General features: G+C 36.5%; 1 protein-coding gene across 1 annotated transcript in view; it reads left to right on the top strand.

Moving 5' to 3' along the window:
- Positions 1 to 21759, top strand: part of BBS9 (Bardet-Biedl syndrome 9) — a 316290-nt gene that overhangs the window by 152292 nt on the left and 142239 nt on the right. Inside the window, exon 20 of the mRNA XM_009886210.1 lies at positions 11562 to 11784. Within this exon, the coding sequence (XP_009884512.1) occupies positions 11562 to 11784 (223 nt within the window). The remainder of the gene's footprint in view (positions 1 to 11561; positions 11785 to 21759) is intronic.

Genomic DNA, 21759 nt, shown 5'->3' with positions numbered 1-21759 from the left:
TTAGGGGTGGACCTGCTGGGAAGTAGCTCTGAGGAGAAGGATTTGGGGGTCCTGGTAGATAGTAAATTGTCAGTGAGCCAGCAGTGTGCCCTTGTTGCCAAAAAGGCCAATGGAATCCTGGGCTGCATAGGCAAGAGTGGGGCCAGTAGGCTGAGGGAGGTCATTCTCCCCCTCTACTCGGCACAGGTGAGGCCACAACTGGAATACTGTGTCCAGTTTTGGGCTCCCCAGTTCAAGAGGGACAGGGAACTGCTGGAGAGAGTCCAGCGAAGGGCAGCCAAGATGATTGAGGGATTGGAGCATCTCCCTTATGAGGAAAGGCTGAGAGCGCTGGGACACTTTAGCCTGGAGAAGAGAAGATTGAGGGGAGACCTTATTACTACTTACAGATATCTAAAGGGTGGGTTGAAGGAGGATGGAGCCACACTCTTCTCGGTGGTTCCCAGTGACAGGACGAGGGGCAATGGGCACAAGTTGGAACATAGGAAGTTCTGTTCCAACACACGGAAGAACTTCTTTACAGTTCGGGTGACAGAGCACTGGCACAGGCTGCCCAGGGAGGTTGTGGAGTCCCCTTCTCTGGAGATTTTCAAAACCCGCCTGGATGCAGTCCTGAGTAATGTGCTCTGGGCAATCCTGCTTTAGCAGGGGAGTTGGACTAGATGATCTCTACAGGTCCCTTCCAACTCTGAAAATTCTGTGATTCTGTAATTTTGAAAGTCTTTCTGTGCAAATGAAGAACATCCAATCCTAAAGGAAGGAGCCTGTGTGAAAATTTGGCTACAATAATCAGAGATTAATTAAGTTTTAATGGAAGAGCTAATAGAACCACCATCTATAGCCAACCTGATATATCATGTTTTGGTGAAGCATGCGCTTCCACGAGAGCAAATTACTAAACCCAAAAGCATGGAAGGGTTAGGGAGCTGTAGAAATATTATGACTGTGATCCCTACCTGGAGGAGTTCTGCTTTCTTACAAGTGGTACACTCTCTAACCATGTTATCAGTTGTTTCATTAATACATGAAATCCTACAACTGCTAATAATCATAATTTGTTTCTGTGAACAGGACTTTCTTCTGAATTGGACTTAAAAAATATATTAAAAACTTGAATGATAGAGGTCGTCATCATGATGGAATGCAGCTTTCAGAACCTTTGTTTAGTAATGCTCCATTTGCTAGATTCCTGAAACACCCACTGCTTTAATACTACTCTTCTACATTATGATTTTTCCAGAAGATGCTTGGTAAAATATTAGTTTAGGAGCACCATTCCTAAAAGACAAACGTTGTATATTCTACAAGATAGTTTTAAAAACACTATTTTGATTTCTAAGCCATATGTATTTTCAACTTTCCTTCCATACCTGAAGACACTATAGAAGGTAGTTTTGGCAAGTGTTGATTTAAGGTTAAATGTCCATAGAATAGAATCCTAAAAAAACTATTAGTCCTATATTTAGTGCAGAAGTGTTCAGTGGTTTGTGAATTGTGCTTCAGAGGACAAAAATACCATAGAAAGAATAGACTTTTAAATGGCAAGCGTACTTTTCAGGGAAGAACCTCTCATAGATTTCTCTCAGGTGAGGTTGTCATAGGATATCAATATATGTTTACCAAGCAGGACTCAAAATGAGAAGTTCTTGTAGAGAGTTGTTTATGCTGCTGGAATTTATATTAAATAAATATTTCTACATTGAACAGATAAAGTTACTGTTTCTGTTGTCACTGGCAATTACAGAACAGCTGTGCATAAATGACAAGTGTATCTGTGACAGACTTTTAAAAAAAAATTATTCACAAAAGGTTTTTTCTGAAGCTGATATTTGCAATCTACTACCTCAAAATGTGAGATTATTATTTGAATTAGGTGCTCTGAAGTAGCTTGAAAATAGTTGCTAGCTTGAATAGCTATTGTTAAATAGCTCTGCACAGATCTGTTTTGCTATACTCAGACTAGTTCAATAAATACTGTAAAGAGATCTCATGCAGTTTCCTGTGTGAGTCTTGATTCCTTTCTGTACTCTTCTATTTGTTGCTCGTAGACTCTTTAATCTTTTATACCTTAAATATCTGTTGTATCAGGTACAGAGCTTGATTGTTCAGGAGTTGACATACTATGGTCAGAGTTAACAAGATGTTACCTTGTACTTGCTTGGGTTTTGCATTTGTCTTTTATCCCCTGTGTTTTAAGTAAGTTGTAATTTGTTTGCCAAGTCCAAATCTTTAATAAGATTTAAGTGTCTATAATCTAGCTCTTGACAATGGGTTAAGACTTAAGACTACCATCTCACAAATAAGGATGTTTTTCTGCCAAAAATTCTTTCCTTGAATTAAAATGAAATTGATTCATCTGCTGTTTTGAACTATTCTTCTAGAACTATGTATCTTACTAATTTTCTTCATTTTAGTTGTTCTGTCTCTTACCTTGTCTTGGATACTCAGCTATATCCTCACTTTAATATTGCTTTCATCAGTCTGCAAATTCCCATTAGAACTGAATTATTTTAAATGCCAGTAGAAATAAAAATCAGATCAGTTAACATTATGGATGTTATATATGATATTTGATTTAAAGGGAGATATGATTAGAGAGAGCAGGATTAGTATAAGAATCATAGTTGGTGGTTTTTCTATTGTGTGCTCACTACAAGTGTCCCTCTTCGGCACTTAATAGATTTGGAATGTATTTAAGCTTGAGTCATTTGTCTGGATTTTCATCAGATGAATTCCACTAATCTGTTGGATTTTAGTGTTTTCCTGCTTTTTAGGTATTCCAGTAGTGGGTTTTTGTTACTTATATATGTGGGGTTTGGTTTGTTTTGGGTTTTTTTTTTTTGTGGGGTTTTTTTTTTTTTTTTACACAAGTGAATTGTAGAAGATTCTAGAATAATCTGTGACTGGTGTTTTAATGCACTATGTTGAAGAAAACTGTTTTTATATTGTTACAGGGATAATTCTTCAACCGAGTTATGTGCATCTTAAAAAATACACTGTCTCTTGAGACTGTTCAAAGTATAGTACATTAAGACTTCAGTAATATTTTACTGCATTTTTTTCTGAGTGCTGTATAGATATAGAGTCTATTTGCTTGGCTTTTTCTTTCATTTTATTCAGACTCTATTCAAAAGGTCTCTGAAATGGCTTATCAATTCATTTTTAGAAGTAATTTTTCAGGGAAACTCACAAGATAAGTTTGTCAGCTCCATTTCAGGCAGGTGTTGTGTACCATCTTCATGGCTGCTGTGGCTGTTATCTCCTGTTTGAGGCAAATAGGTCAGCTAGAAATATAGAATATGCTTGAAGAACGTGGGTTAGGATGACTGGTAGCATGGTGAAGTCCTAGCAAAATTTCCTAATAGTCTGTGCCTGCGTTGGAGACTACCACTTCAGTAGCCCTGGATTAGTGGATTACCAGTTTGTGTGGGTAACAGTAAGATTATTATTATTTTTTTTAAATCACTGTAAAAGCAAAGTGCTGAGAGACAAATGGCTGGTGTTTCTTGTGAATGAGCATATATAATGCTTTCAGATACAGAAACCTCTTCTTTGGTGGCTTGGGTAAGCATAAATGCCAAGGATGTCATTCAGTAAGGTGAGCGTCCAAGTATTTTAGCATTTTTGAAAGCTGATGAAATCATTATTGTGACTAAAATCAAGAAATAAGATATAGCCAGGAAAATTCCTGAGTTAACAGCTGTAAGAATTCCCGTAAGTTGGCTTGCACCAATTTTGCATAGCTTTTGCAGTATGTTTCACATTGCATTTGAATTCTTTCAGAAGTGTCTTGACTATCACTCCAGGATAAATTACTTCATAGGCAGCTTGAAAAATGGCTGTTGACTTAGAAATAGTATTAATAACGATAAAGGCTTTCAAAGTAAATTCAGGCTTTTTGAGAGACTTCTTAAGATACAGAATCAAATATCTGTTGGGCTCATGAACACTATTTAGGAACAATCTTGTTCAAGTTTGATGTGCTATTAGGATGATTTATTTATGCTTAATACAAATAGTATTAATTTGTACCTCTCTAATTAAATTTTACACAGTTCTGTTTATTCCATAAACCAGTTGCTCTTAAACTCACCTCCCAACAGTCACTTTTTTTTTTCTTCCTTTCCATGTTGTCCACTCCATCATTTCCCTGGAATATCCTCACCCCTACAATATTCCTGAGCTCTTACAGGACCCACTTCTTTCTGCTCTTATCTCCAGGTCTGCTCCCTATAGAATACTCTTTCCTCACCCAGAAACCCTGTACAGGTTATCTCCAGGTTGGAGAAACTGTGCCCTAAGTAGTACTATCATTTATTTTAATCTAATCTTCCCACAAAGGTGATGCAGTTTCCCGTGAAAGACATATGAAGGGTTTTGAGTGAATTTTATTGTGTTTTAAACTTATGAAGAGATTTATCAGCAAGCACCACTGTGTACATATTTGTATATGCTCTATGACTTATCTCCATTGTTTTGCTGTTATCTGCATAAAGCATTTTGTTACATTTTTTTAATAGAGGCTTTTTTGTTGCTTAGAAATTCTGGTAACCTTAGTGTTTGAGTGAAATTAAGCCTTCTCATCTCATATTTTTTAAATTAAATTAGAAATAGAAGTTTTCTGTGGGCAAAGTGACTTGTTTCTTGAGCAGCAATGAAGTCATGTATCTTAAAATATTGCCTCCAAAGGTCTTAAGCCTATTTAGAGAAGGTTCTTATCAGAGAATTAATAACATCTTTTGCAAAGTACAGAAAACTTGTAATCCTACTGGCATGAACTGATCATCTGTGACTATCTACCTTTCAGTGAGCTCTAAGAAATATTTTTACATCTTTCAATTTACTTTAACGTGTTCTTCTATATGTTCTCTGATTATTTGGATAATGAACCAAATTGTTATCCTGTATCAATGTAGCTTACTAGGCATTTTTATGGGGAAAAAAACCCAAACAAAACACCTCCTAGCATGGTGGGTTGAGGTGTTCTAGATGCCGTGCAACAGATATTATTATTAGGGTGGTGTTCACATGATTGCTTAGGGCTGCTTTTGTATGTCTAGATTCTGGTCCTGAATAGGAGTCATTCTTGTAGTTTAAGGATACACACAATATCATGTGAAATACCGTAACAGCGGATTGAAGTAGCTGTTTTAATTCTACTTTTTCTTGCTTTTGTGAGTCTTGTGAAGTGTTAAAGATTTTTTCTCTCACGATCACAAGCCACTTTACTGGCTTGCTAAAAGGAACAGGCAGATTTAATTGAAGCAAAACCAATGGCCTAATGGAGAAACAGCTATGAAAACATCTAACCATTTTGGGATAATATTGTGTTATAGTGGGTTTATATCATTAGCAAGCATTCATTGAGCAGCTGCTTTTCTGTGTTACCTAGTACAAGAATGGAACAGGTTCTGAAATTATTTGTTGTTCAACTTTTGGGTAAACACTTCTGCTTGAAGCTCTTTAACCAGAGTCAAAGGCAAGGCAAAGATTTCAGTAACTTCCAGTCCTGTCTATGTATTTGGTGTAAGCACACTTTCAGGAGCCATTATTCACCTCTCAATTACAGTCAAAACAGTCTTCTGTTTCTGTGGTTCTCTAAGCATTTCCCCATCAAAAAAACCCAAACTTGTGGCATTTAGAACAATGTTTCTTTCTTTTGCAGACTAAGTCATTAACTAATTAATTTTGTATCATTTCAAACCTTGTAGGTATAATCTCCAAGCTAAATAATGTCTTTTATGGGGCTGACATTTACACATTTACTTTGTTGTCTTTTGGTTTGCTTTCATATAACAAGGATGTTTCCATCAGTTTGAGTGGTAGGTACAGTAGTGCATTCTACTGACCTGTTATGTACTTTTCTTATATTAAGCAACACAAAGTGAACTAGGGTTTGCATTCAAAGAGATTTGCTCTTTTCTTTTTCTTCCCTTTGCTCATCTCTTATATCCAGAAGAAGAAAAATGGAAGACTAATAGCTTGGCAAAATTGAGTTTCTGTGGATATCTATATTAAAATAGAGGAAAAATCATTGGGGTCATCTGGTTAAAATTGTCAATATAAATGATATTTTTACTTATGTTATGATGCAATGTAATGAACTAGTTAAAGTGTCAATCTTCACAAAACCCCCTGCCTCTTCAGTTTCCATGCTTTGGTCTAATGTGTCTTGAGCATTTTTGTTTTGTAGGATCTACGCTCTGGTGCGTTATGTGAATTTATGACAATTGCAGAGTACTAAAGGAAAGCAAGTGCTGTGTCATAAAATCTGAGTTTTCATTCTCAACAAATCCCAAGGGTCCTTTCTGTCTCCCACATTCATCTTTTCTTTGCTTGTGTGTGTATGTTCTTTTCAAGGCCTGAGAACTACCTGAAAGTAGATCTGCGTATTATTTACATCTATTACAAGTTTTTCTTAAGGGACAAAATCTAGCTCACAAAAGTTGCACTATCAGCAGTCTTTTGTAAATATTCATACTTAAGGGACAAAATCTAGCTCACAAAAGCACTATCAGCACTATCTATCACTATCTAGCACTATTAGCAGTCTTTTGTAAATATTCATATTCAATGTTCTGATTACTTTTTCTTAAATCCCTATTCTGAAAAGTTAAAAATTCTTACCAGGCTCTTTCTACAAAGCTAGGCAGTTGTATGAGTAGTTGCTATAATCTAGTCCAGGTAAAACTTGATGAGTATTAGTGGTGTCATCATTCCAGAAGGCTTGATAATATTTTTAAAAATCTTTACCTAGGTTTTATCCACCCCTTATTTGTTTAAGTTAGTCCTGTAGGCTATGCTTGCAAGTCATAGATTTGACTGCCCGCTGTTTCTCAATGGTTAGTAAAATCAATCTGTCTATACAATTCAGAGAGATGAGGCTTGGCTTGGCTGTCTAAATATGTGTTTGCTATTAGCTAAATCTGTGGTTTGTGTGTCGAAACCTTCAATGCCTCAGAACAAATTTTAGTAAAGTCTAATATTAAACAATATGGAGAAAGGTAGACTTTCCATTTATTCATTGTCTGCTTAAGTACAGCTTAAATTTTGGTAAAACTGGTTGAAGATTTTCAGTTAATAAGCAACAAATGTTGCTATTTTTCATAGAAAATGCACGTGGTAAAACTTATAGGTAAAATATCTTGATTTTTTTTTTTGTTGTTCAAAGTGGTGTGACAGAATGTTCTGTATTATTATCTACCTGAGTCTCTCTCATATTTACTAGATCTTGTCTGTGTTGTAAGCAGTTCACCTGTGTTCCAAAGGGAAACATGAAGTAAAACCACGGTATCAGCCAGAAATTCCAGCATGGTGTTTGCAGCAGGAGCTGTTAGATTCTCACTGTGTTCCAAGTGAAATCGCTCTAGTGTCTTTAGAAACTGAACTTGGTACTTTTATTTGTGTATGTATTTGCAGTGGAAGCCAATCACTGTAAACTTCTGTGCCATGCAGCTAGATAGGATTTTGGCTGGACCTCAGTAGGAGTAACTTAGCTTAACCAGTACTTCATCTTTCACTTCATTAACTTCTAGTGATTTATGAATGATGCTATTGGTAGAGGCAAGGCAAATCTGAAAACTTAAGAAAATGCTTGCAGACAGTTACACAGTATAAATGTGTTAAGAAGCTAAATTGTATGAGTAAACCTATGAAATCTGACAACCATTAGGTCCTGTCTTGTGTTTCTCCCTATATATGCGTGTCCTATGCATCTTAACAACAATATTGAAATCCTTCTCTCTGATCTTGCCCCTATCTATATCTAGTTGACCTTGTCTGTTGACCAGCTAAGCTCTAGCAGAGTGGAGTCTCGCAGTCAAGCGGCAGGCTACAGTGCTGCGCCTCCTAACTGAGCCTGCCCTCAAACTTCACTAGTAACCACATTCTCCACATACGTATCGTGTCACAGGATCAGGGCCCTTTCTACAGCCTGATAATTTATCTGCAGTGTGAGATCTCACATGCTGGATGGGCTTCCAGTTTTATTGTCTAGAATTTTAGAATAAGAGTAGGTTAGCCATTTACCCTGCAAGGAACGTAGTTTTGCAGGTTTCTTGTTTGGCAAATGGTAGAACCGAAAAATTAGGTATGCTAGATTAAACCTTATGCCAAAGTGAGATTGAATGTATAATCACAGTCATACTCAGATATGCCATGACAAGTGAGGATCCTTAATGGTAACATATATGGAATACAAGTGATGTGTACTAGTACAGTCTTAGTCCTGCTTATATCACAAATCTACATTTTGTCTTCAGAGTCCTGTAGTCTATATGATTTGGTTGAAAGAAAGTGCTGATCTCTACCTATTACCTACAAGAGAAAAATAATAAAGTATATCTGTGAAATATGAAGCCAAGCTTTCACAGTGAAAAAGTCAAATTGATGAATTAAGTAGTTTTCATACCTATTTCAGGTGATACAGTCAATATGAAGAATTTGCATGATTTAATAATACCTCTTTCCGTGAGTCTTGATTCACATTTGTTGTGGTAGTTATGGCAACGCTTGCTGGTCACAGGATGATGGATTATTGGTATCACAGTTCTATAGAAGGTGTTGCTTTTAGACCTCAAATATGCAGAATACGACACAGAATGCCACCAGTGAATAATACAACTATGGCTGTAGAATCATTCTTCATTGTGGGCTGTAGACTAGAACACTTTCATTTTCAAACATCTTTTAGCTTTTTTAATGTGTACAGGGTGAAGAATTTTTCTTGTTCCTTCAATTCTCCCCTTGCACCAATAAAAATTGCTGACAAATGCAGTCTTAATTGTGGCCAATAATTCTTAGTTGTATAAAATCACATCAACAGTTTTCCATCAACATTTTTTTTTCATGTAGAGGTGGCTTTTGTGTACTCTTTCACTGATCTGCTGCTTTGGATTTTACTGGACTTACTAGGTCAACACTCCTTGAATTGGAGAAGGTAGTTTTATGGTCTACTGAGAAACCAGTTTTACATGGAAATTAAATACAAGACAAGGGCTGGAAAATGTTAAGGCTATGGTACAACGTAAAACGTACCTGTGTGAGCCAAGGACAGAACACTAGCCACTTTTAATTTCCTGACTTTCGTTACCTTGTATTTCCGTCTCCTTATTTAAATGTTCCTTTTGCCTGCAATTTTATAACTTATTTGGAGGGATGTATTGGCCAGCTTCTCAGCTACTGTGTGCTAACACCAGTTAATCATGTGTTTCTTTGTCTTTTAATGAAACTCAAGATTCTTATGTTTATGTTGTCTTATTTTTCATGATTTGTAGTGTAATTAGGAGTGCTCAGTTTAACTGTTTTTAAGGCTTTGTACATACTTAGTTTCATTGCCCAGTATGTGGGAATGTAGACAGCATTTACCAGCTCATTAACCTCTTTAAATTGTCTGCGGAATGGATTATTTCCTGTCACCATCACAGGTCAGTGGATGGATTACACTCCAGTGGACTCTTTCTAGAGTATTTGAAAAATGTTAAGCTACCACAGCATTGATTGACTGGCACGTTTTTTCTAATTTACATGTTTTTTGGAGGGGAAAACCAGATAAAACGGTAGGTTAATGTCATTGTTTTAAAGTCAGGAAAGGCAAATGTAGACTAAGAAAACCCCAGTAGATGATCCTGTTCCTCTGCAAAACGTAAATGTTTCATACACATACAGCACGTTTTCAGGATACTATTAAGAACAGTTTGGACCAGGATGAAGTGCGTATGACTGTGTGGTCTCGCTGATTTATTTGACCCCTAGTAAGCCTCTGTCCTAGACCTGTTCTTAGGAAGTTACAAGGTCAGGATTAGTGGCCTTTGCTTCTCTGTATCGAAAGTAGTACACTAACCTCCACAAAAGCCATTATGTATCTAATAAAAAAAAAATCACAAACCTTATTTGCTTGACAGTGAACTCCAACAGGGTTGACGCTGTCATTCTTTCAAACGTTACACTTACCCAGTCATGGAAATTTGCATAGGTAGGTGATTTTGCTGTTCAGCTGAGCATTTTCAATCAAGTAGAATGCATCGTGAGAAAGAGCTTAAAAACTGGAAGACTCTGGGATTGTACTAACTACAACTGGATACTTGAGTTTTCTTTTTGTTGTGCCTAAGTAATTGCCATGTAAAGAGCTACCTTGGTGCTACCTTCTGCTAGCTTAGCAGGTAAAGCTGGGTGGTTCCAGACTGTAGCCTTGAAACTTCTAAAGTCAATAAAGACTATTGCCAAACTAAATCCCAACCAATCAGGAGTGCTGAGAGAACAGACACTAATACTGCAGCAATTGAATACGACTTCCCTGTATGTGTATGCAGCACATATACAAAACTTGCTTACAGGTAGCTGAATACTAGGAGATGTTATGAATCCTGAAGTTAGCAGACCACAAAGCACTTTATATTAATTGCTAACTGTCCAAGCTCTGTAAGAATGTCATGAAAAGACATGAACAAACTTTGTGACTATCTTGCAGGATCATTAATTATAGACATTTTGGATTAATCACATGGTCTCATCACAGAGTGTAATTTAAGACTACAGAATGCATCAAGAAGAGTCAATTCTGCATTGCACACTGCATAAATGACGTAGATGTCATATATTAGATTTTACGCATTAACCTAATAGCCTTGTCACAAATAATAAGACTTTTGCTGTCCAGGATTCTTACTTGAAGGAAAGTCTTTGTTTGTATCACGGAAACCCATAGTACATATTACAAACTTGAAACTAACTTTTAAAGTTGCTTTTCAAGCTGCTTCATGAAAAGAAACTTACTTGTTTTTACTGAGTTTTATTTGCAGGAGTAGACAATTTATTTTGTGGAAATATGTATACTGAATATAACACTGAACATAACTTTTCCTCCTGTGAAGGCTTTTCCATAGGTAGCTGCTTGTTTTAACTGAACTGATTACTAAGCTGGTCTTCTCATAAATGTTTACAACTTGACACTACGCTGTAAGAAATCTAAGTCCCAGTTCATCAGAGCACTGGCACACCTGTGCTAATACTGTGTGTATCATAACTTTAAGTTAATTGGATACTGAGTAACTGCAGCTTTGGGTTGCAGTCATGATGTTCTTTTATTGGTATATTGTCAGAATCTTAGACAGTAATTCCAAAGAATGTATAATTGGATACCTTTTTTTTCCTGGCCTTGACATATCTTCAGCGTGATGTTATATACTACATATTATGTTTGTATTTACATCTCAGTTCTGTTCTTAATTCTAAATGTTGCATCCAGGAACTTCTGGTTTTCAGTTATTAATACAACTATTGAATTTAACTGTTATGTCACATACTGTTCATATATTATTATTATTGAAATTATATTTCGCTGTCAATCTTAATATTAGAAAAAGTTGGGTTGGTTTTTTTCAGTGTTTGCTTGTATGTGCTTAAGAACTTTGTGTTCATGACACTCATTAACACCCAAATTATGTTTTATCTATTGGTATTGTTTGAAAAGTCTTAGTCCTTGATTTCTTACTTTGTTTTTAATATGCTATACCATATTACAGTTCACCTAATTTTATTTAATTTCCTTTTCTTTAATCTAGGGTTGGGAAGAAACTGTGGATGCTGCCCTTTCTTACTTGTTAAGAACTTGTTTGTCAAAGAGCTCTAAGGAACAGGCCCTGACTCTCAGCAGCCAGCTGTGCATGCCGAAAGAAACTAGCAGACTGAAGAAGAACATCACCCTCTTCTGTGACAGGTTGGCCAAAGGTGGCCGCCTTTCCTTAAGTACAGACTCGGCCACTCAGCAAGCTACTGTCATGCCAGGTATGACATGAAGTACACGTTCATAATTCAAATTATGTATTTGTATATTAAAACTAAAAATTATGCATATTTGATTGTGTTAGCAGTTTGTTTTTCACTGTTTGTGAATAAACCAAACACTGGTTGTGTTACTGACCAGTAGAATGAGTTAAGTAATAAGATAGTTTTAAGTCTAAGTTTTATCTCAATCCAATCAGTTGTTGCTGCTCTTACAGCATATGCACAGTAATGCTGCAAATGAACCCCAGATGGTCATCTTTATGCTCTAAAATCCTTATCACTTATTTCTTTGTGCTTTTCAATTGAATGTATACGTGTGTCCATTTCTAACGTGATGGAAAAGTGAGGAGTGAAAAGTCCTACTTTCTTGATAGAGAAATGATTATGGTTGTATTACTGGCTTTATGGCATATCTGTATGACTAATTATGAAGTAGTGATAACACTGAATAAAAAAAATTGGCGACTCTGGAAAGTACTAGTTGGCTGTGTGATATCTCACAGAAAGCATAAAATTAAAGGTGAAACTAATTTAAGTAGATGTTGAACAATATTCTCCTTTGGAAAAGGAATGTGGAGAAGATTTCAGGGTGCACAATGATTTAAATGAATGTTATGGAATTACTATTTTTAGAAGAAATTTTATTCATGTCCTTTCCTATATTTCTACCTTTTAGTAACAGTGGGAGCAAAGGCACACCTTTTCTGTAGAGTCTGAAGGCTAGCATCTTTGTACTGTTGCAAGACATTTTCTTCCTACCTTTTTTCTCTAGTGAGGCAGACAGTCAGTCTCTTAATGACCATCAGGTACTCCTGCTGACTTGGAAACAGGTTTTTTTTACCCAGCTTCCTGCTCTGTATTTCGATTGGATGTTCATTCAGCTTCGTAGTCTCCTAAACTACATAGTATCACTATGATCTTTGGCCTCAATGACCTCCTTCACCTACAGCAGTCTTCACATCTATAGAGAAAAGTCTGTATCGTATGCACATTTCATACTTAGAATTGGAAGTTCATTATTTTCTCTTCTTGGGTATTGTTTTTGATAAAGTTTGGAGTTGTGTTAGGGCAGTATCTTGATTTTCTGTGGTTTATTTTCTTACATTACGAAGAATAATTTAATTCCTGTTTAATATAATCTGAATGGCCTATGCAATGTTTCAGCAACTCAAAAGTTCTTGTTATTACTATGTTCAGCCCTTGTTTGCATGTGCTACTTTAAATGATTCAGTACAACAGCTGCAGACTGTGCAATGGTTGAAACTATAGATATAATTTTTCTTTAGTGTTACACTATGCCCATATCTGGAAGTGGACTGATAATCATGTGTGGTGAAGAAGTAAGCCAGAATAAGTGTCAAATTAGTTTTACAAATTTTTGTTAGTATTCCTTTTCAAGACTGAAATATGTGTTAAGGATAATTCATTTGCTGAACTTCAAAAAGATTATATAGGCATTGTTTTTCCCTCTAAGAATTTTGAAAAGGTGTAAATAGCTGCAGTTAATCTTTTTCCACCTAAGCTAATAAGGTGAATTGATTTAATAAGTAAAATAACTTCTGCCTGTTCAACTGACTGGTGTTATTGAGTTCAGGGGACTATTCAATTTGGTTATGATTAATTCTTTCAGGAAAAGAGTAACATCTTAAAAAATTGTAAACAAATTAGAAGAAATCTTGCTCTTGATGAAGAACCTTGGGAAAGCGGTCTGGTCATGCTCTCCACGTTGCATGTATAAAGACTAAAATTTTAAAAAGAGTTAAACCCACTGTTTTCTATTACATGAGGCCAAAATAATACCAAGAAGGCATGAGTGGCATGTACTAGAATAATTTCTACCATTGTGGTACAGGTAGACAGTTATACTACCTCTCAAATAAAAATAATGCAAGGAAGAAGTACATTCCAAGCAAAACACAGGATATATCTGAGTGAGGGCTGTTAGCCATGTATTGGTGGTATGTGGGGCCAGGGTTATCATTTTACATGATTAATAGTGAAAAATTAAGTACTTTTAAGGAGCTGGTTGAGACCTGGTATAGCAATGTCCCACCCAATGTAAACTGTTTTAGCTATACTTGAAATGCCCTTTGGCCATAATTTACACTAAAGAGAATTAAAACCTGTAATCCATATACAGATTCCAAAATAAATCATTTTACTTTCAAAATTGCTGACTCTAGTGTGTAGCCCTTTTGAATATCAAATCACCTAATTAAGAATCAAAATTATGACCTAATTAGACTAACACTTCAGTGTCACAGGAAGGTATCATTTAAAGGAATTATAAAACCTAATACTACTTTCTTATTTTCCTTAAGAGTTCAGCCTGAAGCCTTAATAAAAAAGTCTGTACATTTATGCATTTACTCACTAGCTGTTGAGAGAATATGGTTTTTGGAAAAGTATGGACGAGGTCAAAAATAAGAAATTTCATCTTCATTTACAGGATAGGCTCATTAGAGATAAACACTTCTGCCAAATGCTTAGAATAGAGTAGTATTTAAGGAGTTACTCTCTAGCAGGATGTGTTTGTATTTGGACAGACAGGAGAAAACTGTGAGCTTTCTTGGGACAATAAAGATTTTACTGAGGCGTTTTAAACACGTTTGTCTTATCACCTGTTTGGGTTTTCTGTGGCTATCCCTACATGGGCAAGCTATGTGGTCCGTTAGAAGCAGACCTGCAGGGAGAAGTAATTGAGGCTGGCAGCGTGGCTTGTATCATCTATGTGTTTCAGAGGGGGGTTGAACCGGCTCTGTTCCTGTCTGGTGTACTGATCCTCCTTTAGCAGTCGGAGTGCTTTAGGTGCGTTACTGGGATCCATCTGCCCAGTTAGATTCACCTACAACAAACAAGTTCCTTTGCCCAAGAGCACTCCTCAGGGTGAAAACAGGGCGCAGTTAGTGGGGATAATTAAGAAATTTTTCTCGCGCTTGATTCCAGGTAAAAATACCTGTTCAGTCTACACTAGGAAGAAATTGAATGATGTCCTATAAAGGGAAACCAGTGTACAAAATAACTATATGCTGTTGAGTAAAGTGTTGTTCAATAATGCCTATAAAATAAAGGAACTCCTTCTATCTGTCCTTAAAGGTGGGAACAGGAACAGGTAGAAGAGAATGAGGTAGAACTACACATAGAGAGGGAGATGGTGGAAACTGAATTTGTATCGGAGGATTTATGGTTAAATATTGGATGTTAATGTAGGGGAAAGTTGTTCAGGGTGTTTAAGCTCTGAACCAAGCGAAAGATGGTCCCATAATTGTTCAGTAGTGTAGCTGTCATTAGCTTGAGGATTTTATTCAATGCCACTTTTTAAGTTCATTCCTTTTCTTAATGGTGGAAACTCCTTTTTCTATAGCAACCAACTTTTTAAGCTTTGTTTAAAAGTGCCTAGGACCCTTCTGGCAATAACAGAATCTGGATTTCTAGAAGCTATATTTAATATGTTCAAGATGGTGTACCCTGCAATCCAGAGAAATTGCCTGAACCCACACTGAAAAGCTGATGATTATCTCTAAGTGTGTAACTATTTGAAAGATGCCTTCAGAAAATAGTTATCAGTATTTGTAGTTAGTCCAACAGTATCTGTTAGAGGTATGCCATGGTCTCTGCTGGGTCTGGTTTTGTTCATTATTTTCTTTAATGTCTCAGTGGTGGAATATTGAGCATGAATGTTAAAATTGTGGTTTTTCAACAAGCTAGCAGTAGTTTCAAGCACTACTTGATGAAGGAGAGGAAGGATCTGAACTCAGTAAGATAGTGTTCAGTGAAGACAAGCGCAAAGGACTCTATCAAATAAAAATCAAACAAATGAAAAATTGAGAAACAATTCCTTAAGCACTATTGCTGTAGGATAGGCTCCTGGGGGTTATAATGGACCAGCAACTGAAGAAAAAAGTCAGTGATATGATCCTATTAAAGGCAAATTTCAACTTTGGGATGTAGTCATATGACTTTAGTGAGGAGATATAATTATTTCTTTCTATTCTTCATGAGAAAGATTTGGTGTAAATTACAGGATAATGCAATTTAAGAAAAACCTAGACAAATTGAATAGAGTTCAGAGAAGAGCACAAAAATTATGAATGATTGAAACAACTTTGCTTTTTATTTCTTCTGAAGGAAAAAGAAAGAGAAGGTTGAGGAGGGACGTGATAGTTTTCCAGTATGTAAAATGTTCTTATAAGGATGATTAAAAGTTAATCAGAGTCATTGGCTAAATATGATTAGAACTGTAAGCCCCATCAGGCTATATCATGGACTGTGTTGCCTTTGGCAATGCGTAAACGGTTGGATGAGAGGAACGGTGAGGGGTTTAGGGAGTGGTGCCAACCCAAAGTGTGGGTCAGTGCCAGGGAAGTGCTGCGGAAAGGTGCTGTAGACCACCCAGGATGTCATGTATTGAACTTAATGGGTGTGAGAATTTATAGCATAAATCCTGATTACCTGCAGTGAATTAATTCTGTAGCTTTTGAAGGTCTCTTACAATATCTGTATGTTCTGCAGAATTGCTTTGAAAACCATAGGCAGCATCAGCTGTGGCTGTTTGGAGACTTATTTAGATGTTAGTCGTATTGATTGGAGCTCTATTTGCAGTATTGTCTACCATGTATTTTGGGTGTATCAGCTACTGTTTGGGTAGAATGTGATCCTGCTTTTCCTGTAGTAGTTCCTGTTGTGCAGATGGCATCCTTTTGCAAATGGCATCTGTATTGGTTCAACACTTTGTTCAAGCAAGGATTTTTATTTTTAAATTAGAGCTGTATTTTTCTTTAAACCGTCCTTTTTCTCTCTTTTTTTTTTTTGACTGGACTTCAATATTTTTTTTCCGTTCTATTTTGGTTAGGAGATCTTTGTATTGTGCTTTAGCATGAGTTACTTACATAATGGAGCAGTAGAGAAACTATTATTTAATCTGAAAATCCGTTACTGAGTACTGAAATCTGTGGAATGCCAAAGACTGTTGTCTCCTCAGGTCAACTGAATCTTCAGAACTGAAATTATAAGGAAAAGCACAATTTTCTTTTCATCCAGCAAATAGGATTTTCAAATAGTTTTGTGTAAGTCTAATATTTAAGATCTATATAAAAGTAGAGCTACAAGTCAAGCCAACTGCCTATCTAGTTTTCTCCTCTGAGTTGCAATGGGGTTAATGTATCCAGAGTATCAGTGACAAAGTTTATCTGAACTCTTAAACGCTTTGGACAAGATTGAACAATATCTCTTGATATCTTATATTATAGGAAGGGTTCCTAATATTTGATATATGTTGTCTTTCCTACAAATCAAACTGGTATATTGTGAATATTGAAGATGGTGGTGGCAATTAATGATGTTCTTTATAATGTTTAAAGCTTTGGAAGATTTTTAGTACATCCCTTCTGTAACTTTTATGTTAATTGTGACTAAACTATCTTAGTCTTTTTTCATGATGGTTTTCAATTCTTACTGTTTATTTTCAAAAATGGAATGCTTTTTCTTTTGTCTATAGCAGTGAGTATACCCTGCTATACTCTGCTCCATCTCAATCTTCAGACCCTTTCCTACACATTTGTTGCCTAAACAGATGTTTCTTGGTCTGTATTTATACATATGATGTTACTTTCCTAAGCATGGTAGTATATACTTGACTTGACACTTTGTCTACATAGCTTTTTTAATTTATCAAGTTGATTATAATTCTGCTTTGTATAATCACGATTCTATCCTTCAGATTATGAAAGGGTAAATGCTAACTTTAAAGACAATGTTCTTTACCGCATTAAATATATACACGTACTCAGAATGTATCCAAAGTCATCCTTTGGAAGACAAAATTATTGCTTTTTTTTTTTCCTTGCGTAAGGTTATAAAAACCTCTTTTCAAAATCCTGTATTGATATCCATGAGTGAATATTGCCCATTTTGAAGCTGTGTTCTCAGCTGGAAAACTGGGATGCAACAGAATGTGTCATATTCCTTAAGGAGCTCTCTGTTTACGTGCTACTAAACTTGAGGAGAATGTCAGGACTGATTGGAAAAACATGTGGATCTGAGTTCCTGGAAGAGCAATATTCATTTATGTAGGTATCTATACATACACACATATGTATAAAAGACATAAACATCACTGCAAAGTTCTTAGTACACAGAGAGAGTGTACTGTAAAGAAAGACTAGTAATAGTTTTTTCGATGTGAAAGAAATAGGATTTTTGTTGTTGCAGATTCCTCTCTCATACTGTTAATTACCAATTTTTCATTGGTCCTTAGGGGAAAGGAACACGCAGTATAACTCAGGTATTCTCAAACTTCATAGTGTGGACTTTTGTACCCACAGAGATTCCAGTCTCCCGTCTGTCATGGTAATGTTATCTCATAGCAACTACAGCAATTCTTTTGCCTGGAGAAGTTAGAAGAATGTAGTTTAAAACTATTCAAAAGTAATTTAGCAGCCTGGAGGGGGCACAGAAGTCAGCACTGAGGACTAGACAATACTCTTCAACCACCAACAGATAGTCTGAAAATCACCGGAGGCTGACAGAAAAGTTTGAAAACTTTTCGTGTAACTTAAGTATTGTGAGCCTGAGATCATGGTGAATTGACAACTTTGTGTGGCCCCCCGTGCTGGTGCCGAGAAGTGTATAAAAATTCCCAATATATGTTTTTCTTATAGATTTGACACAAATCCAGTGTTATTTATCTCTACAGAAGACTACGATACATTATGAAGTGTCATTTTCATTTAAGATGTTTTCCATATGTTTTCTGTAGCAATAAAATACTAAACTACTTTTTTCCCCTTTTGTAATTCTTAAAATAATGCTCTTAGATATATTTTTCTTACTTTAGTTTAAATATATTGCTTATTCATAAAGTTTGTTAGCAATGCTTGTTAAATCTATATAAAGAAAAGTGAAAGTAAAGTTACATTCACAAAGCTTACTGCAAGTACTTGCAAGGATTCTGTACACCTGAAGACTGGATGGTACTAATTGATGGAACTGGCACTACACTGAGGTCAGTGGAAACTGTCATTGACCAAATTAGATTCAGCATTTTACCCGTCTTTTTCATAGTGTTCCTCACCTGTTTCCACTGTTTCATAAGACAGTACCATTTACAAAAGAGTCTAGAGGACATTGCTAAGTGTCTGTGATCTTAAGAATCTAAATCTTGCTAAAAGTACCTATTTCTCATTGAAAGTCAGTTTGCTGAGGACTTTTTTTCTTAAATGTACCCAGAGGCTTTTAAAGCACATTTATAAAACACATCATGCCAATTCATTCATATGGTTTTCTTGGCTCAGGCCCTTAAATATGAAATTGACATTAACTCACTTTAACTGTTGCAATGAAAATTCTAACTCATCTTTTCTAGCTTCCTTAAAATCATATAGGTTGATCAATTAAGTACCTTGAAAGACTGATTCCCCCAGGAAGTGGGTGGTTTACAAAGAGTGAAAAAGTATTTTTTTAATGTATCGGATGGTATAAAAACCCATGAATGCTGCATTTAAACAGAAAGATAAGATTTTTTTTAACGTTTGCTGGCTAAATTTATTTGTTTTAGAGATATATACACATATATATGTGAAGTATAGCTATGTATCACTAGAGTGTCACTTTCATTAACCTTCGTTTTCTTAAGTGCTCAAAACTTAAAGACATATTTATCTCGTTTTTAAGTTAAAGTATATTTGCTTTTTAACAAGTACATGTTTTTTTCTCTCTTGCCTCTGTAGAAGCTGGGGTTCCCATACCCAGATAAAGGTTTCTCTGTGGGAAGTTGTGTACTACTTGCATTGAAACCAAAACAGAACTTCCCATACTTTTCTTACTACCTTAAGGCAAACAAACATTTGGTAAAATGTGTACTTTTTATCTTAATCATAGAATGGTTTAGGTTGGAAAGGATCTTTAAAGATCATCTAGTTCCAACCCCCCTGCCATGGGCAGGGACACCTCCCACTAGACCTGGTTGCTCAAAGCCCCATCCAGCCTGGCCTTGAACACTTCCAGGGATGGGGCATCCACAACTTCCCTGGGCAACCTGTTCCAGTGTCTTACGACCCTGACAGTAACGAATTTCTTCCCAATATCTCATCTACATCTGCCCTCTTTCGGTTTAAAACCATTACCGCTTATCCTATTGCTACACTTCCTGATAAAAGAGTCCCTCCCCATCTTTGCTCTAGGCCCCCTTTAGGTACTGGAAGGCCACAATAAAGTCTCCCAGACCCTTCTTTTCTCCAGGCTGAACCTCAACTCTCTCAACCTGTGCTCATAGGAGAGGTCCTCCAGCAGTCTCATCATCTTCGTGGCCCTGCTCTGGACTTGCTCCAACAGGTTCATGTCCTTCTTATGTTGAGGACTCCAGAGCTGGATGCAGTACTCCAGGTGGGGTCTCACCAAAGTGGATTAGAGGAGCAGAATCACCTCCTTCGACCTGCTGGTCATGCTTCTTTTGATGCAGCCCAGGATGCAGTTGGCTTCTTGGGCTGTGAGTGTACATTGCCAGCTCATGTTGAACTTCTCATCCACCGACACCCCCAAGTCCTTCTCCTCGGGCCGCTCTCAATCCATTCTCCACTCAGCCTGTATTTGTGCTTGGGATTACCCTAACCCACATGCAGGACCTTGCACTTGGCCTTGTTGAACTTCATGAGGTTTGCGCGGGCAAACCTTTTTGTAGTTCTGCCTTCTGGTAAGGCTACCACTGTGGCTCTGCTTTGTTTGGTTTTCTTTATTTTTCCTCAATTTTTGTTTTGCATTTCTCCCCTCTACATTACACTTCACCGATTTCCTTTTCCATACCGTGCCCTTTGATGTCCACGCAACTATATGCACAGTTCCCTCACTATGATAGCTGGAGCAAGTAACTCTATCACTAGAGCAATAAAAGGTAGGAAGACCCTTTTCCTGGTCAGCTGTCAATCTGGGTGGCCCAAAGCAGTAACTGCAGAGAAAATCCTGTGGTACTAATGTGGATATCTCAGGCAATGAGATTTTAGGAAGATTTCACAAAGACATAATGGAGACTAAATCCGTAAACAGCGTGATCATTGTGTACCTCTTAACCTAATATGTGCAGCTCTGCATGGCTGAGCTGTTGTGCTAGTTTAAACTTAACTTTCTTCTCTCCATCTAATTGCAGATGATAATCATATAAGAATGATAGTAAGAACAAAGAAGTTGCCATAACTCCTACAGCCCCTAGCATTGTGTCCTGCCAGCTAATAATGAGACATGATATGGTATATAATGGAACATGATACAGTGCTGCAACTTTAATTTGACTTCTGGTTCTTCACATTTAAAATATTTTTTGCAGAAATGCATTGGCTGTTCATGATGAACAGTTCTGTCTTAATATAAAAGCCTAGAAATAAGCAAATGGTAATATATCAAACATTTTAAACTAATTATTTGGGCTCTATTTTTGAAACTAAACTATGTCCCTTGCCCCATAAAGCTGATTTAGTGAAAAGGAAGGGGAGTAGCAAATCATTGGGGAGAATTTTGGGAGTGCTTACAGCAACAAGATTTTGTGGTTGCTCAAGAAAAGCTTAAGAACAGCTTGATGGAGCCAGGAACATTGATTCTTTGGCTCTCTGATGTGAGTCTTTACTCTTTGTAATTTCTTTCCATTGTAACTTTATTCTTTAAAACTTTTATTTCTATTGTTTTAGTAACTTTGGTGATTTATTTCTGCGGAGAGGAAAATTGAACTATATAGAAGTTAAGTGACTTTCCCAAGGTCATACCATGAGCCAATAACACCTGTGTATAAATAGAATTCAAATATAACTTGCAGTCTTGTGTTGTAGCTCCTACGTGCAGTTGTTTTTAGGTGTTTTACTGTTAAAACACAGGTTACAGATTAATAGATTGTGGTAAGTCAGATTGCCTTGCAGCATGTTCACATATTATTCTGCGTGGTTCAGGTGAGCACATGTAAAAATGGAAATCTGAGTATCAGAGATGGAAAGA

The sequence above is a fragment of the Charadrius vociferus genome, unplaced genomic scaffold, assembly GCF_000708025.1.
Source record: "Charadrius vociferus isolate BGI_N301 unplaced genomic scaffold, ASM70802v2 scaffold545, whole genome shotgun sequence".
Taxonomy (NCBI): domain Eukaryota; kingdom Metazoa; phylum Chordata; class Aves; order Charadriiformes; family Charadriidae; genus Charadrius; species Charadrius vociferus.
The sequence above is the reverse complement of the archived record's forward strand: the minus strand, read 5'-3'. Positions and strand labels throughout refer to the sequence as shown.